Source organism: Acartia tonsa, chromosome 9 (genome assembly GCF_053477335.1).
Source record: "Acartia tonsa isolate MP-2025a chromosome 9, ASM5347733v1, whole genome shotgun sequence".
NCBI lineage: Eukaryota > Metazoa > Arthropoda > Copepoda > Calanoida > Acartiidae > Acartia > Acartia tonsa.
This window is the reverse complement of record NC_137268.1, coordinates 42082147-42098730: the sequence shown is the minus strand read 5'-3', so window position 1 is coordinate 42098730 and position 16584 is coordinate 42082147. Positions and strand designations below refer to the sequence as shown.

Here is a 16584-nt window from a genome sequence, read left to right as displayed (position 1 = left end):
ATTAACAGGTTTTTAAAAAAAAAAAAACTTTTTATGGCACTGAAGGTGTAAGATCCATCTTGTCTTCATTTAGTAAATCTTGGGGCTTTAGCCCGCATCTGTAGTACATTCCCTTGAATCTTTCATTAGTAGCAGGATCAAACACCTGTCCTAGGTGTTCCTCTCCCATCATGAGCCGCTGAATAGTCAATTTTAATTGGTTCAGCTTCGCTTCCTCCACTTTTAAACTTGCCTGTAGGGCAGAATCAGTCACTTGGCCGCTAGATCCAGTGCTGTTAATGATGGCCCAGAGTTCAGATATCCTGCAGAGGTTGTCAGCAACCTCTTTCCTCATCTGTAGAATTTCCATTTCTTGATCAATACAAGTTTGACTCTTTTCTGTTAGATCTTTGCTCAACTCTTTTTCTTCTTCAATTAGTTCAAGAACATAGTCTCTTTCTTCTGGTTCAAGGTTTATTTCTTCGTTAGTCTCATTATCACCATCAGCAATGTCGCCCTTTTCTTTCTCGTCCAAGAGATCAAGGCCTGCTTTCAGAGCCTTGACAGCTTCAGAACCTCTGAGAGCATCCTGATTGAAAATGATACTCATTTGAATTTATTCCCATACTTTAGGTTTATTATTCAAAGATAATAATTAAGGGAGGGGGGAAGTTCTGACACATTTGCGTAAACCTGGTATATAACTTTATCTTTAGGCTGAGAGGATAGGTTATTAGGGATAAAATCATTCTTATATGATGAATTTTCCCAAGTTTTAAGATTTTTTGGATAGACCTCCAAGTTCCGGAGCTCCAGGCCTCCAGGTGGTCACTGTACAGGTAAAAATGAAAAAAAAAATTTTAATAACAGTTAGAGGTCAACTTATAAAACAAAATACCTACCTATGCATCTTTTTGAATGTTATTCACATATTTGAAGAAAAAACATGCATATTTTGTTTAATAAGCTGACCTCTAACTCTTCACAAAAAAAATCATTTTTATTTGTACAGAGATTACCTAGATGCCTATCCAAAAAATCTTAAACTTGGGAAAATTCATCATATAAGAATGATTTTATCCCTAATAAACTATCTTCTCGGCCCAAAGATAAAGCCAATATACCAGGTTTACGCAAATGTATCAGAACTCCCCCCCCCCCCCCCTCTGTACATTTATTGCTGATAAAAAGCTTCCAGAAAATTGAAAATTGTGGCATAAATATCAGAAGATATCAAATTCTAGAGGTATTCTTTTTTAATTTTTAATTCTTTTTGAAGCTTTTATATTTAAAAAAAAAAAAAGGGACGTAGATTAATTAAACAGTCAATCTTCCTTTTTTTCTTTTACAAGTTACATTTAGAAACAATCTCTTAATCAAGATCTACAACACTTGGCAATCCTAATACCTTTTTCTAGTAAGCTATATAAGTGATTTTAAGCGGTCTTTTATGTATGAAAATGTACTTGATATTTGAACACGAGATCGTTGAGTATTTAATCCTCTCCCTATTTACATTTAAATGAAAAAAGCAAAATTATATAAATTAAAATTTCATTAAAGTATTATTTCCTGAAGTGTGCAGTAATTCAAACACGACTTAGTTCTGCACTGAGTCAGACTGTTCAACTTCTCAGCATCTATTTCTTCCTTCGGGTAGAACTTGTCAACAATGTTATCATCTGCAGATATCAAACTTTCATATTCTGCTCTGGCTTTCAGTGATTTAAACCTAGAACATAAATTCACTATGTACTATAAATGTTTTTCTCGTATTCATTCCAATCCGGTGGATAAGAACCGGATCTCATCCATACGAAAAAACTATGTCTAGCATCGTATTATATCCAGCTTTCTACGAATATAAAAATGTGAAATCATAAGATTAAGAACAGTTTTTTTAATCTTGTAATTGTACACTCTATATCCGCGGAAAGCTGTTTATAATACGATGCGAGAAATAACTATTCTCAAATTTTCAATTATAATTTGTATGTTAGTCTGTAGTTACTTTTGACCAACAGAGAAGGTTACATGTAATTGTATAGATCCCTTAGGCATTACAGAGATATCTGATTAATTTCAAAATTTAAGTATAATTAACTTTTCTTTTGGTAAATCGCTACAACATTTAAGGCACAGCTACTTATCTACTATAAGTCTAACTTGACTGTATATAAAGAATCTCTTTTAAGAAAAATCAAAACATGTGTAAAATGATTAAAAACAAAACATTTCCATACATATCCTATTATAACTTTACCTCAGTTGGTCCAATTGACTTTGCAGCTGTACAACTTTAGCAGTCATTTGTTCGGAATCCAGGAAGTCGACAGTTTCATCACCCAATTCCATTCCGTCCTTGCCTGGTTCTCTTTCCATTAAAACCGCGCTCATTCTTATATGGTTTTCTGATAATCAATTCGACTTAAGCTTATATAATTAGGGAATTATTGAATTAGACCCATTAAAAAAAAACTCTAACTCGATCTTCAATGGCCTATCACATTATAATATCATTTAAGTATAATACTAGTTGCTTAATCCAACCCACATACCTCTGACAGAAATTTATATCATATTGTATTTCAGATTTTAAAAAGTTAAAGACAAATTAAATTTATAGATAGAGGTTTGGTCTACATTAAAATAACAAATAATACATACATGTACATATCATTACTATAGATTACATTAAAAAACCACAATGATAAGCATAAATTAAGCAACAAATATGTTGGGTCAATCTTGAAATTCGAATGACCCCCAAAATTATTTCCCAATCAAAATATTGAAGCTGCATTTACCCTTTCTGAAAAGACACTTTTTCCCAGACATTTTCCCCCCACACAAATACATTTATTAAATATATTTTTATAGTTGTTTAAAAATCATACTTACAATTTTTTAAGTGCATTCTCGAAGAGTGCCTAGCGAGCACTGAACCCCCTTTTCATCTTTAAAATAATGTAAACTTATTACAAAAACCACACGTAAAAAATCCCATTTTCCTCTCTTTTTAAACTAAGAGAGATGTTTATGCTCAACTTAGCACATATAAGGGGAACAACCTTTTTTTAATTCCTAAAAAATTATAAAAATAATATTTCAACATTACTTTAAATCAATAAGAGAAAGGGGATAATGACAAAATGTGAAATGTCCAAAAATCCTAAAAATCGCCGGACAACTTGAAGAAACTGGTTTTGAAGATTATAATCAACCAATGAGGAGCCGAGAAGGAAAATTTTGAAATAAATCAAATCTCTTTAAATATTAAATTGGCCAATAGGGGTTAAGATATGAAATTGCCTTTTAAAATGTCGTCGTTGTATAAAACTGCGCGAATGCCGCGGATTTTGTGAACTTTTTGGACAGTTGTAAATATAAACAAATTGATGTCACTATCAGACTCAGTATCAACATGTTATAATTATTTCTTCCATTATAATTTTATTATTTTCACTTTAGTGCTTTTAAGGCTCCATTTTTTTTACACAATTAACAGAGAATTATGATTATTTAAAATTGTCAACTTATTGTATGTGTCATATCGTGTTTTTGTACATATTAATCAAATACTTCTTATGTGGAATGTATGTGACCGGGGATATTATGACAGAAGTAAAATTATCGTCGATTTAGGTTGCTATTTCCCCTGTCATTTATTGGTCAGGCCGTTCATCCAATAGGAGTGTAGGTCGGTAATGGGATAAAGAGCGGGAATGGAGGAGAACGTTTTTAGCACGCACGCTACAGGTTTCACTTTATTAGAGAACGTACAAAGAAATTCTGGTGTATATGCAAAAAAGCAGCATTAGGTGTCTCTTCTTACGCCTATACAATAAAATATAATATTTTATTTATTTAAATTAATCTACATATTAAAGTTTTCAGATTTATGAAATGTTAGATTATTATACATAAAATTAAAGGTAATTTAAATTTGTCATAACAAATTATTTAATATTTAGGAAGTAATTGATAGTTGATAGATATGTTTTCTATTAAAACTTTAAATGTGTTAATAAGTGTTAATTCTTCTTTATCTATAAATCATATTTTCTTATTCATTGTTGCTCGTCCATATATAAAGGTTCTTAAATTTTCCTTAAGGATAACTATTACAGCACAGTTTTTGTACATTTTTTGGGGCCGAAATATTTTGAACTTTACCGATAAAATTAGCACCTCTAGAATAAAAATTTATATTTGTAGGCACCTTTCAATTACATAAAAAAACTCAAATTTTCAAAATACAAAAAAAAATCTAAGAGGATAACGCCCAGCATTTCAATGCGGTCATTTTGATATGCAACATGCCTGTGTTTGAAGGAATTTCAATTTTTGGTTTTATAAGTGAGCGGGCACATTTTATACCCCCCGCGCGCCCGTTGTTTTTGGATTAAAAAACCTCTTCCAAGTTTCACAGGGTTTTATATTGGCCCAGTAACCCTTGCCAATGTCTACTAATGTGAAATTCCAAAATCGACCCACCCTATTAAGTATTAATCACATTTATCGACATTATTACTCCAACTTTGTTAAAGGGGGGGGGAAGGGTCTAAATAGAGACAGCTTCATATTAGGAAGATTAATTAAGAGATAAATTTTGAAATTCAAACGGTCAAAATTAAGATATAGATATTTATTTTAATTGAGCTTCCTAACCTATTTGAGGGAGTTGCATGTATAAGATTTTTAAGCTTTCTTGGATTTTTTATTGTTTACTTTGAAATATGGATCTTTAAACAGAATATTTAATTTTGAACTCTTTTTTTAGATAGAGAATTAAGTTTGGAATAAAAAGTCATGACTGGTGATGCTACAGACGGCGCCTCTTGTGGCAAAATGAGACAGGTTTTTACTTACTTTATCTACTTTTTATTTAAGAAAACAGACTAGAAAAACTAGTTCCTCTGTCAATTAGACATATTTGTTTCTCTTATCTTATCATAAAACTTCTCAGGTAAAAGTTTTTTTTGTACTGTATTCAACGTTTTATAAACAAGTTCTTACATTTGTTGTTCAAAACTCGCTTTTAATAAATCTTAATTTGTTCTAAACTAGCAGTGTCAAAACTTTTAATTAACAATCTTAATTTATAGAAGGAATATTTTTTGTCCATTGTCTTGTCTCTTAAGATCTTAACTTATTATTTTTCATATCTTGTATTTAAACCTTGTTTTTATTTTAGCAAAACAACGACTCATCGGTAGAAATCAGCATCAATTCACACTCACAAATTGCTACCCAACCATTCGACGACACTGGCGATGAGGTTGCTACTCAGTCTTTCCAGCAGAAAATCTGGGGCCAGCTTTATCCTCACTCCGGGACTTTCCCCAGGATTGAGCTCGTTGGTGATAGCTTTAAATTAGGTAGGTAATTGTATTACCTACTATTAATACAATATTTTAATATTTCATTTTGTATAGGGATACCTAAGTTTTTTTTATTTGATTAGGTATCTTAAAAACTACGTTAACTACCTTAAAATTATCTTTTTTATAAAGCATTTAAAGAATTTTAATGCAAATTAACCATATAATTATCCATATTGTACCTACCTTTAATTTCTCAATATTTGCTAATTGTTGTGTTACAAATTTAGATTTTTATTTGTAATTTACATGCATAGGTTAGGTAGGTATACAAGCAAATTCCAAGTAATTTACATTTTTTCACAAATCCATAATGTATTAAATGTTTAGGCCGAGCCCAGTCTAATGATTACGTGGTTCAGAAGACGGACATGGTCAATGAAAAATTATTTCTTGCCATCTCCAAAACACAATGTGAAGTTTTTAGGTAAGGATTTTACCTATTTTTTTCTATAAGAAATGTAATAATCAATTAAATATTTATTGTAAAATCATCCAAAATGAATTGCTCACGCTGAGCCGCTAATCTAAAAATTCAGATTTGCCTATTGATTTGGTTCTCAGTGTATATACCTAATGATTTAATACAAAAAAAACATCTTCTCCATAGTTTTTTTTTCAATATTTAAACAGCCATCAGTCAAAATTTGAACATTTAATGACATCATATAAAGATTATCTCTGCTGCAAGGTTGTTTCTCTGTTTTGGTCATTGAGTGAGTGGTACATCATAAGTAATGAACGTAGAATATACGTGGATATTATGACAGGGGAAAAATTGTCGTCCATTTAGGTTGCTAACATGGACATCGTTCATTGGTCAGTAATAATCTATTTCACAAGTATAACTTACCTAATAAAAGCATTATTTTTTTATTTCAGAAACTCAGATGGTGTATTCTTGAAAGATTATAGTTCCAATGGAACTTGGCTTAATGGTGAAAAAATAGGTTGGTACAATTTTTTCTCCACCTTCCTTTATGGTAACTAGCGGCTGTGCACCTGGTATCTAGAGGATTTGTTAACAAAGGGGAAAGAAAGGGGGGGGGGAATAGCCTTAAACCATCCCACGATGTAAAACTTAAAAAAAATAAAATATCCTAAAACCATCTAAAGACCTATATAAAACTTCTCTAAAACTGAGAACCAAATTGGTTCAGTTAGTTTCCGAGATCTTAAACTTTAAACCAAAAACCTTATTGCTTTAAATAATAGGATAGAGTTATGAATATTGATAAGGATGATAATACCCCATTAAAGCTTAGCTTAAATATTATTATGATAAAAATAAAGCAAAGGTGATTGCAGTTTGAAAATGAGAAACTTTAATTACCTAGCAATCAAAAATAGATGAAAACAACCTATATGAACCTAAATTAATCCTTTGTATGTTTTTAGGGAAAAATATGGTGAGACCATTGGACCATGATTCTGAAATATGCTTTGCAGGTGCTAATAAAAAGGTGAGATTTTTATAGCTTAATGCATCGACCTCTGAGATTGGCAATATAATGTATTTGGATGTAAAATAATTTTTTTTTCTTCGTATTATGGCCCAATTTTCATCGGACTTTTTATTAACTTTTTGTCTAAAGTATCAGAAGTTCAGAACAGTTTTCAAAAAAACTTTATGAGGTTTGTATGTCTGTAGTACATGAAAAGACAATAATCTTATTTTTAATTTCTAAAACGGATATGTATGTTTTGATTAAAACAAATCTTGTTAATATTAACTCAATTGTGAATAAGCATTGAGCAACTTCATGAGGGTTCACTTAATTGTTTAAATAAGGATTTGAATCAACTGATTGCCATGTAAATTAGGTAGTAATTCGTTCCAAACTCAGCTTTCCTAATATTAATCATATTTTTTACTGTAGGTGTTTGTTTTTCGATCCATGGATGCACAAAAAGAAGTATTTCCTGAAGAACTTACTAAAAAGTAAATATATTTTATGAATGTAGACTCTGTTTAAGGAACTATAGCTTCAACTTTGTAGTTTTCAAAATGTTTTAACTTTTAGATGTTTTGTATTAGAACTTAGTAGTGAGAAGGTTCGACATTTGGCTTAATTGAAAACTTTTATGATTAAAACAAAGCTTTTGATACATATTTTAAAAACTGCATCATTTTATACCTTATTTTATTTTCAACAGTAACCTTGACTATCTCAATATTAAACTTTATGTAAATATAATATCATGCAATTTTTTGTTCTCAAATGTTATGTCAATACCTACCTACATTATTCTTTTTTTAGTTACCTTGTGAGCAAAGAGTTGGGCAAAGGTGCCTGTGGAATTGTTAGACTTGGATTCAGGTAACAAAAATAACTTCTAGCAGGGATCTTAAGAAAAAAGACAATGGCCAATAAATTGATATACATCCACGATGATGTTACACAAAATTACCTTTTCTGTAAATTATGATTAGTGTAATATACAGCCCATTGTTCCCCCTCTCTGTAACAAACCTTACTTCTAGATTTCAAGACTTGTGAAGTAGCTTTGCTAAGTTATTAGTGACTAAAAATTAGACACAGAACTTTTAAGCATTAAAGAGAAGCAACTTAATTGTTAAAAAAAAAAAAAATACTAAAAAGAACTAGATTCTAAAGTTTGATTATTAAGTATCTTATAAAAATCTAAATACTTTAGCAGTCAGATGATTACTTACCTAAGTATAATTTTCAAATATTACCTGAATTATTGTTTTTGGTTACTGAAAAAATTAACAGTATAGCAGTTTTAGAGATTAAATTTGACACATAGAGAACTATAGGCATCCAACAATAAGCGTCCGGAAAGGGGGGTTTCGACACCCACCTAGAATAAGAATTTTGAGTAGAACTGGTGCCTACCCATTTTTTGGTAAATCCCGCGCACGCCAGTGCATTCAACTAATATAAAATTATTATTCAGGACCAAAGACCTTCACCGGGTAGCTATTAAAATAATCAACAAGAAACAAACTAAAACCGCCCACACCAGCAGTGCTGCTATCATGAATGAGGTCAACATACTGAGGAAAGTGAAGCATCCTTGTATTATTAACCTGGAGGATGTTATTGATACCAAGGCAGGAATATTTCTCATTATTCATTACTTTCGTTCTTTATTAATAGAAGGGGCAGAGAAAAATAGCCTTAAACCACCTAGAAAGTATAACCAGACAAGCCAAGCAATTTTTAAGTTTTTTTCTTTGGATGGATTAAGGGGGGGGGGAGTTTTGACACATTTGCGTAAACCTGGTACCTAGGCTTTATCTTTGGACTGAGAGGATAGGTTATTAGAGATAAAATCATTCTTATATGATGAATATAGGTACCAGGTTTTTACGCAAATGTGTCAAAACTCCCCCCCCCCCCCTAGTCCATTTTCCAATTAGGAGTTATCAACTTTGTTTTCAATCTTTAAATATCATAGTTTTCAGTTTTTTTTTATGAAAGGGGTAGTTGAATGAAATGCATTTGAACTTAATTTAGTGAACCATATATTTATTCCTAGTTAATGGGTTAAACTACATCTATATGGCATATATCTAAAAGAATTTCAATTTTCTACCTCGTAGTTTTTAAAATATCAAGACTTGAAAACCGTCTTTTTGTGATATATGCAATTTAAAAAAATGATTTTCAAGTCTTGATATATTAAAAACTACGTGTTAAAAAGTTAAAATTTTATCAAATATATGTCATATAAATGTAGTTGAACCAATTAACCAGGAAAAAATATGCGGTTCACTAAATTGGGTTCAAATGCATTTCGTGCAACTACCCCTTTCTACATTTTGGCCACTGTTTCAAAACCTAGAAATTTCTTTACGTTTTAAATGAGAATATTAAATTAAAACTCATCAGGATTACATGTACATAGTCTTGGAGTTAGCTGAGGGTGGCGAGTTATTTGAGAAAATTATACAAAAACATAAGTTCAATGAGAAGGAAAATGGATTAATATACATCAAAAGTTTTTTAAGTGATAGCATTTTCAGTATTTTATAATAGCTATTAAAAGGGAAAATAAAAGATAAATAGAGTGGTCAATTTAGAAATAGCTGTTATAGGTTAATAAAATATATGAAAACATTTCTAAAACTACAAAATCTTGTGAAAAATATAGGTATTAAAAAGTCATTCTTATATGAGTGCTACATTAAAATCTAACTTTTAAAACTACATTAAAACAATTTTTATTTACCTATTATATTGAATAGAGTCAAGATACTGTCAAATGGTCGGTAGAGTATTTATTAAAGGCCTTGGAACGTAGAAAAGCAATTGAATATGAATTTTAATCCATTTACCAGGAAGCTAAGCTGCATTTTTACCAGCTAGCCTCTGCTATTCAGTACCTACATGCCAGTAATATTTGCCATCGTGACCTCAAACCTGAAAATGTTCTACTATGCAGGCAAACAAACACAATTTTGTTTTATTTTTGCTGAATAAAATATCGATTTTCATTGCTAAACTGGCAATTGAAATGACTAATACAAAGTTGCCGTAAGCATTAAAAATCCAACGACAATGCCACTTAAGATTAGGGTTGGGCCGGATATTTTTTTGGCCGGATACCGGATATCCGGCTGATTTCAAATGCCGGATATCCGGCAAATATCCGGTTATCCGGCCAAATTACCGGATATCCGGCCGGATAACCGGCCAAATTACTGCATATTAAAGTATCAAAAAAGGATATAGTCCCTTTCGTGGCAACGCACCTTAAGGGCCGATTTGTCGTATTTTTAAAATTGCTTTTAATAGGTCATTTTAGGTTAGGTTAGGTTATATATTGGTTAGGTTATATATTGGTTAGGTGATTGCCCCGCAGGGTTAGGCAATTGGCCCCGCAAGGTTAGAGCCCCCCGCAGGGGCTAGAAATAGGAGAAAAGCTACTGTGAAAATACGAATAATCGCTCCTTAAGGGGCGATGCCACGAAAGGGACTATACCTGCAAAAAAAATTTCTTCATAAACTGGTGTTTTATTATATAAAATTAAGGTCAAAACTTAAAAATTAAGTAGCTATTATATGATCTTTCTTCTAAGCAATTAATCTAATGAATTACTACTACCCTCAATCTGTAGTATCAACCCCTAACGGTTGGAGGATGGTCGGGGAGGTGGCGTTAAATGCCAGCCCCCCCCCCCCTCCCTCTGTTTTTTTTATAACTTAGTGACTTTCAAAATATGGGTATGACACATAACTGAGAGTTGAAATTTTTTAATACCTCCTTCCTGGCGGGCACAGGATGCCATCATACCTGGTAAGGTCATTCAGGTAAAAAGTAAAAATATTTTTTTTTACTTAAACAAAGCATTTCATGTTATCTAATACTAAAATATCCTATAGTCGTACATCCTTATATGAAAGATATATCAAGTCGATTTCATGTTCCAGGTATAATCCTGCAAGTCCTGAACCTCCAGGTCTCCAGAAATCTTTAAACGGTTCCTGTGACCGCAAATTTTTACTTGAAGATTTCAAATTTTAAACTTAGGCTTTTTTATATATCTTCATGACATATTACAATTTCATAAAATCCGTTGCCGTTTACCTGCCAACCGTCGGTTTGCGGCTGGCAGCTGCCAAGTACTGCTGCCACCGCCAAAATTTATGTTTTTAGATTTGTAATATAAAAGGGGACTATCTACGAACAAGAGCAAGTGATTCTAAGCACCTTCCAGCATTAATCCTTGGCATTTTTTTAGTAAATATATTAGGTTTATGTTTATTATTTGGTTTATCGACTAAAAAGTTAGGTTTCACTATGGTTTTATATGAAAAAACTTTGAAATGTTAAGCATAGTTTGGTGCAAATTCCTCAAATGTTTTGATGAGTTCAAACTGTTGTTTAAAAGCTTTGACACAAAAGTATATCATTTTGATTAAAATGTAGGTTTAGAAAAAGGGTTGGTAGCTTGTAATACTTTTAACAGTTTAATTAATGTACTTTTGCAATTTACGGCATTTAATGCTTTTATTTTATTTTGTCCTTTGGACTCAACAAAGCAGTAGATGTTATTGTATCCTAAAATGCTTTACATTAGTTTTTTTTCATAAAAAACCATGGTGAAGCATAACTTTTAAGTCGATAAACCAAATATTTAACATAAACCTATTATATTCACTAAAAAAAATACTACGGATCAATGTTGGAAGGTGCTTAAAATCGCTCATGTTCGTGGATAGTCCTCTTTACATAAAGATAAACATATTCAGAAAAAATTGTTCTTCTAGCTTTAATAATAAGAAAATTACAGCCATTTAAGATTTAAAAATATTGAAAAGATTATATTGCCGGATATCCGGCCGGATAGTTTCAATATCCGGTATCCGGCCGGATATTGAAACTGGCCGGATATCCGGCCACACCGGATATCCGGCCCAACCCTACTTAAGATATCTTACTGAACACTAATTAAAGGACTCAAGAACTTTAAGTATATCAACCAACTTTAAGGGGGTTATTTCACCAAATGCATTTGAACTTAAATTAAGAAAACCTCATCTTTTTCTATTCAATGCAGGATTAATTTTAGTTTTAAAAAGAAAAATACAACAAAAATATTTTTTAGCCCGTGCCTTCGGCACCTCGGGGCTACAAAAACTGGTTTTAATCTTATAATTGTACATTCTATATCCGCGGTAAGCCGTTTATAATACGATGCGAGAAATAACTATTCTTATTCGTTTGCTTGACAACTTTGGTGGCTTTTTAGAATTCTGATTAGTTGGTTCATTTAGTTAAGTCACGTGTCAAAACGTTCAAACCTCTAACTGTTATCTACAGAAGGGTAATTTTGTGTATTATCATTGGGAAACTACATCAAATTATCGGCTATTGTCTCATCCTTTTAGTGCCCTGATAGATACACATTCTTTTATTATTGTAAATAAAATAAGCTAAAATTGTGACTTGTGTCCAGTATTGATGATTCCAAGCCAGTGATAAAAGTGACAGATATGGGCCTCAGTAAGCTGGTCAACCTGGGCAACGAATTAAAGACCTTCTGTGGCACGCCCAACTACCTGGCACCAGAGATTATTGTGATGACCGCCAGGGGCGGCACCTATGATTATAAAGTGGACTGTTGGTCATTAGGTAAGTTGCGTTTTTGGTAATAAATCATCATGAATTCATATTTAGCATTCCAAATAGTTTTATCCGAGAATCTTTTTTTTTAATTGTGTTTCCAATCCTATTAATTTGCTTAGGTATATCATCCATTGTATATCATCCATTTATAGCCATTTTTTCTCATTATTTTTTTATAGGGTCAAGCGGGGCATTAACCGGTAAGGGGCATTACCGGTAATTTTTTACCCACCTTCAGAAAATGACATTTTTCTCCATGTTCTAATCGACTGACAGAAAAAAACATAAAAGCAAATTTGTTCCTTATTAAATTGCCTACAAAAAAGTATAAAATGAAATTTTTGTGAGATAAATTTTAAGGGTACTTTTCGGGTCTCAAAGTCGGACGAAAAAATTTTTTTTTCCAAAAATTTTTTCACCTATGTGTATAAAGATCGACCTACACAAAAATTGGTAAGACCTAGAACTGATCCGTAAAAACCTTTTGAACTAAGAATTGCCCGCTCTTTCCAAATCCGTTGAGAGCTTAAATGTAGAGTTAATATTTTTTTCAAAAATGACCAAAGTTCGCGCGGGGTATTTTTCGGTAACGTCGAAAAAAAAATTCAAATTCGATTTTTAATATCAATTTTCAGGTTTTCTTTGGTAAAATCTAAAATTCAATATGGGCTTTTTAAGAATTAGGCCAAAAAGTGAATAGAACAGATTTTTTTATATAAAAAAATTTAAATTTTATTTTGAAAGAAAATTTTTGTGAAAAAAAAATCGAAATTTCTCGTCCTTTAAAAAAAATAATTTTTGACATAGAAAGAATAGTCCGATCTTCATGAAAATTTTTGTGGATAATCCCTATAACCTATACTAATTATGATTATTTATGTTTGACTGGCCGTTTGGCCGTTTTTCATCGATTTTTTTTAGGTTGAAAAGACGTTACCCACAATGCCCCACCATGGGGCATTTATCGGTAATTTCTTTGAGTCCAATTATGACAAACTTCTAAAAGTCCTAGGATAACGTCCTATTAGGACCTGATAGTCCTTTCCGTAAGCTTTCTAATGGTCTTGGTCCCATTTAAAAATATTAATATTTACCCCATTTTTTTTTCAAAAAACCGAAAAAATTACCGGTAATGCCCCGCCTCACCCTACTATAATAGCAATTTTAGCATTGGACCATTTTACAATATTCCAAACGTTTAGCTTATTAGCAGTACAGGTTCACTATGTCTAGGATATGTCCGAATGTCACTCCGTCACAATTTAAAATACTTTGGTGATTTTTTTTTGGTTTTTATTGATATTTATTTAGTTCTCCTTTATTTTCTCCGTTTTGCATCTGAAAAAATAACATCCAATTGAACTTTATTTGGACCTAATTGTCTTTTTTATGCATATATCCATCCTTGTTTTTTTTTCAGGCGTTATTTTGTACATCCTGTTGTCTGGAACTCCCCCCTTTACGGACGAGAGACAGTGTGATAAGAAACTGAGGGAACAAATTCTCACCGCCAATTTTATATTCTACCCCCAGCTATTTAACAGTGTTTCCAAAGAAGCAAAGGTAAGGTATAAAACAGAGAAAATGTTATACCTTAATTCATACTTTGGGTATTTCAATTAATCTTGATTTTTTTTTTTTTCAAACCAGCTAGCAGTGTCCAAACTTTTCAACCATAACATATTTGTTATATTTATCATAATTAGAGTGCATATCAATTTATTGTGCACTATCTTAACCTCAAAGATCCTTGAATAAAAAAAATTAAAAAGGTCAGTTTTATGTTGCGCTTTGAATTAAAGCATCGTACTGTTTAGGATTTGATAACCAAGCTGTTGAAAGTTCGGCCCGAGGAAAGATTGTCAGCGGACGAAATCCTGGAGCATCCGTGGCTACAGGACCAGGCTATGAGGACAGAGGCACATGCTCTTATGAAAGAACAGGAAGTGAAATCCCAGGTAGGAATTAGGGATAGGTCACAAGGGGGGAAACGATCTATTTAGGGATCCCGAAAAATAAAGTGTTTTATAAGTACAATTTGAAAATGAAAAAAAGTACCTACTCAGCTAAAAACAAGTAACAAAAAGCTTTGAAGAAGAAAAAATACTATAGAACACATTTTGACTGAAAAAAAATACAAATTATACCAATGATAATTTCAACTGGTTTTTTTCAATACCTTTATATAAATGTTTGCTTTTACTTAAACCTATTTCTTTACCACCAAATCACAACAAATTTTTAGTTTTGAAAGAAATAATTCTGGCCCCCCCCCCTCTCCTTTTTTTACTGTACTTGCGCATCTAACCTCTACTTAACCTTACCTAAGTTCGGTTCTGAATAGTTAATTACTATTTGTTTCTTCCAGGCAGATGAAAGAGAAGCCCTACGACCCCTTAACCCTGCGGTGATCCAAGCCATCCCTATGGTGAACCCATCCGTCACAGGACAATTAAAACGCATGCATGTGAGCGCGGAGAACTCCTGCCAAACGCCAGACAAACGGCTCAAAACATCGGAAAATGGCGACCGGGAAAATTAAATGTTTGTTGCTCACAAACAATATAAGATATCGATTACTACAATTTTTAAATGAAAAATTAATTTAAACTTAATTATAACATATCACATGTTCAAATAAAAAAAAAAGATTAATCAATCCTGAATTAGTCAATAAAAAAACTCTTAAATATAAGTTAAGATCTTTTTTTTGTTAAGATTATTATTTTTTTCTTTTATGTAAAAATTAAATATTTTCTTGCCTTTAATATTGGTAGATTGTATATTTTAAGGTTAAGTTTCACGAAAAGTATAAGATTTTAAAATAAGGCATTTTGTTTATCTCCATAATAAGTCTAATCAAAAGAAGCATTTACACATGATCACTAAAAATTATCAAGACTCTAAAAATGCTTTTCGTGTAACTATTACTTAAATAGTGTTCAACAAAGTTACTTTATACTCCAGATAATAGTAAAAATAAATCATTACTTTAAGATTCTCTCTGTGATACACACTAATACTTTTAAAATAAATCTGAAATAAATCTTTTATCACTTTCTTCCGAATTACCAAAAGGAAACTTAACATGCAAGTATTTATTAAAAGTTTTTTGTTCAGTTGCCATACCATTATTCCAGTAAATCAGTTTGCTATTTATAATGTTTGTGTTATGATAATTAAAATTGTTATTTACGCTTAGTTGTAATTTTTCTCTGTATATAAGTTTGCTATATGGTTACCTTTTATAGTTGGGTTAATGACATTAGATTGGTTATTATAGAGCAAAGTTTCTAGAATTGTTATTTAAACACTAGGTTATGTCCTATGATTCTTAACGTCATTCGAAGGTTAAAAGGGAATTAAATTAAGCAACACCCAACTATTTAATTCTCATACTTTACATGATTTGAAACCAGGGAAGAAGTAGACTGTGGACTGTATATTATTCTGATCCCCACATTTTTATGAAATTTAAAACCACGGGTCTTTACACAAATAACCAATATTCAAACTTTTTCTCCAATAGTTTTGATATGCTGAAGGGGCTATTTCATTTTTCGTTTACATCAATTTTCGTCCATTGTCTTATCCCTTATCCATTGAGATATCCTCAAAATATCTTAGGATCCCTGTTGCTACGTTATTTTTATAAATCTTAAATGATACCAACTAATGTTCATTAACCAAACTAGGATTTTTATAATTATTTTGTTTTTGTTATGCATTTACTTTAAGTGAAAATTATGAATCTATTTTTTTAAACATACCTAATAATTTTATGCAAAAATCTGTAAAAAGAAATACCTCATTAATCTACTAATAGACTAAATCTAAATAGATATTAACTATGGGGGTATAGCATCTAGAGAAAAATCATTTTGCCTGATATTCTGACAGTCAATAATTTTAGTTATTTTAAAATATTGAAGCAGTGCTTTATTATTACATCATTTACTTGTCCATAAAGATGCAGAAAAATAACACATTTGTCTTAATGATGATAATCTTAACTGGCAAAAAATATTCTTTAGTTGAATTATCCCTATTTTTATAATTAAATTTTGCAGCTAGGAAATATACTTACATTTTTAAAATAGTTTTATTTAGATTTTACAAC

At 31.4% G+C, this 16584-nt stretch overlaps 2 protein-coding genes across 2 annotated transcripts; one reads left to right on the top strand and one right to left on the bottom strand.

Annotated features, from left to right (window-relative positions):
- Window positions 1–18: 18 nt before the first annotated feature.
- Window positions 19–2735, bottom strand: LOC145328989 (uncharacterized). The gene is made up of 3 exons (XM_080172981.1): window positions 2243–2735; window positions 1556–1711; window positions 19–572 (listed from the first exon to the last, which is right to left on the bottom strand). The coding sequence occupies exons 1-3, from the start codon at window positions 2374–2376 to the stop codon at window positions 32–34; spliced, it is 831 nt and encodes a 276-aa protein (XP_080029107.1). The 5' UTR covers window positions 2377–2735; the 3' UTR covers window positions 19–31.
- Window positions 2736–3865: 1130 nt separating this feature from the next.
- On the top strand, window positions 3866–15032 carry LOC145328980 (myosin light chain kinase A-like). Its single transcript, XM_080172970.1, has 15 exons — window positions 3866–3914; window positions 4763–4839; window positions 5177–5360; window positions 5694–5790; window positions 6246–6313; window positions 6762–6826; window positions 7244–7305; window positions 7625–7684; window positions 8286–8442; window positions 9224–9310; window positions 9676–9776; window positions 12295–12470; window positions 13885–14027; window positions 14282–14422; window positions 14833–15032. Exons 2-15 carry the CDS (start codon window positions 4792–4794, stop codon window positions 15004–15006), a joined length of 1563 nt encoding a protein of 520 aa, XP_080029096.1. The 5' UTR covers window positions 3866–3914; window positions 4763–4791; the 3' UTR covers window positions 15007–15032.
- The last annotated feature ends 1552 nt before the right edge of the window (window positions 15033–16584 follow it).

Excerpts from the sequence above, each read along its gene's own strand:
- LOC145328989 (XM_080172981.1), bottom strand. The coding sequence starts at position 2,376 with ATGAGCGCGGTTTTAATGGAAAGAGAACCAGGCAAGGACGGAATGGAA. Across the intron at positions 1,712-2,242 it reads AGTCAATTGGACCAACTGAG|GTTTAAATCACTGAAAGCCA; the intron begins GTAAAGTTATAA and ends TTTATGTTCTAG. Across the intron at positions 573-1,555 it reads TGTTTGAATTACTGCACACT|TCAGGATGCTCTCAGAGGTT; the intron begins TCAGGAAATAAT and ends TATCATTTTCAA.
- LOC145328980 (XM_080172970.1), top strand. The coding sequence starts at position 4,792 with ATGACTGGTGATGCTACAGACGGCGCCTCTTGTGGCAAAATGAGACAG. Across the intron at positions 9,311-9,675 it reads ATAAGTTCAATGAGAAGGAA|GCTAAGCTGCATTTTTACCA; the intron begins AATGGATTAATA and ends ATTTACCAGGAA. Across the intron at positions 12,471-13,884 it reads AGTGGACTGTTGGTCATTAG|GCGTTATTTTGTACATCCTG; the intron begins GTAAGTTGCGTT and ends TTTTTTTTTCAG.